Genomic DNA, 1,635 nt, shown 5'->3' with positions numbered 1-1,635 from the left:
TAGTATGTATAGTATAGTAGTATATATATATATATATATATATATATTGGAATATAATGGGCTTCGAGGACACTGTCCCGTTGAACCGTGTCTGCTATACAGTGCTGAGTGTACACAACTGTTTCTTTTCAAGTAGAACAGTGCTTTGGGTAGAGCTGTAGTGATTTAATACGTTGAACGCTAGCATAGTCAATAAACTACGTGCACGTATGATTACATACTACCATAGCCGTATAAGTTGGAGAGCGAGCGAGCATGCCCTATCCCTTACATCCGCATAAGTTGAACACTACCACCCTTGGGAGTGAAGGGTGACGAGTGGATGCAACACAAGCATTACGTACGCATCAACAGTAAAGTAAGTAAGGTAGACCCTGACAACACAGAAGAAGACGTCACTAACTGGCAGAGACATACAGCAAGAGAGACTGTATACTGGAGCAACCACTCGCTGTCGTACACCGTGATCTGCAGTCAGTGAGAGCCCATCCAATGGAGTTTATCATCGCCCCGAGACAGATACTTCCTATCTATGTTAATGCAAAGTGTGAAACCCATTACAAAGCATATAGCACCAGTGCGTGGCTATGTACATGTAGTGATGTACCTTCGGAACCTTCGTGAGAGTCGTCCCCAGACACTTCCTCAGAGTCGATTACATTGCTGTTTAGAGCAACCCCCTTCGCTTCACTTCCATCCACTCCGTCGCTGTCACTGTCCTCTTCGCTCGTGCTGTGATTAAATACAGACATAAACCGAATGTGCGATATTATTAGAGGTAGTTTACGATCGTGCTAACAAGTGTACGTATATATGACCAAACATGTAGACATGTCGGCATTGGCGATGCTGGATCGTGTGGGATAGCTTGGACGTCGTCGATCGACCAGATTCGTTAAATCAACACCGCACTATACATTCGCCAATAGGACTATGCATACCTCATCAGCAGCTATCAGATAACAACAAGCCACCCCCAAACCCGCACTATGCATTCGCCAATAGAACTATACATACCTCCCCAGCAACTATCAGACAACAACAAGGCATCCCCAAACCTGCACCTCGCGCCTATACATAAACACTGAACCGATGGCCAAGAGTATCTCATCGAAACCGGTCCAGTACTACAAATACTGACAAATACTTCAATCATTGCAGGACCCATACCTATCCACCCCTTGGTCAGTCGCCAGTGACGCCCGAGAGGTCTTCTTACCAGCATACTTGGGATCGCTCAATATAGATTCCATTCCTAATCCGGCCTGTACGAACGGGATAGGTAGGTGTAATCAGGAGGATGTGCAACTGAATATATATCACACACATACAAACCCTTGGGCGCAAGAGCACAATCGACCAGCGCAAACGATAAAACATATGTGCTGTACAAATAGGCTACTCCCCGTGGTAGACAATACGTGTATACTACTGGTAGATATCCAATCATCTATACGCACAAATGACACACATAACTCATATGTGAATGAATACACATGTACATGCATGTATCTGCAAATGATTATATATATACATATTATATATATATATGTATGTATGTATGTGTGTGTGTGTGTACATATACATATATACCTATATATATATAAATTCATGTTTTTCTATATACATTACTTT

At 42.8% G+C, this 1,635-nt stretch overlaps 1 protein-coding gene across 1 annotated transcript in view; it reads right to left on the bottom strand.

Moving 5' to 3' along the window:
* The window catches only part of SARC_05629 (hypothetical protein), a gene marked incomplete at its 3' end in the record, with an annotated part of 6,642 nt that overhangs the window by 3,681 nt on the left and 1,326 nt on the right, over nucleotides 1-1,635 (bottom strand). Inside the window, exons 2-3 of the mRNA XM_014300505.1 lie at nucleotides 1,171-1,265; nucleotides 608-732 (exon numbers count right to left, since the gene is read on the bottom strand). Of these exons, the coding sequence (XP_014155980.1) occupies nucleotides 608-732; nucleotides 1,171-1,265 (220 nt within the window). The remainder of the gene's footprint in view (nucleotides 1-607; nucleotides 733-1,170; nucleotides 1,266-1,635) is intronic.

This window comes from Sphaeroforma arctica, assembly GCF_001186125.1.
Source record: "Sphaeroforma arctica JP610 unplaced genomic scaffold supercont1.366, whole genome shotgun sequence".
NCBI classification, from domain to species: domain Eukaryota; class Ichthyosporea; order Ichthyophonida; genus Sphaeroforma; species Sphaeroforma arctica.
This window is presented reverse-complemented; position numbering and strand designations above follow the sequence as displayed.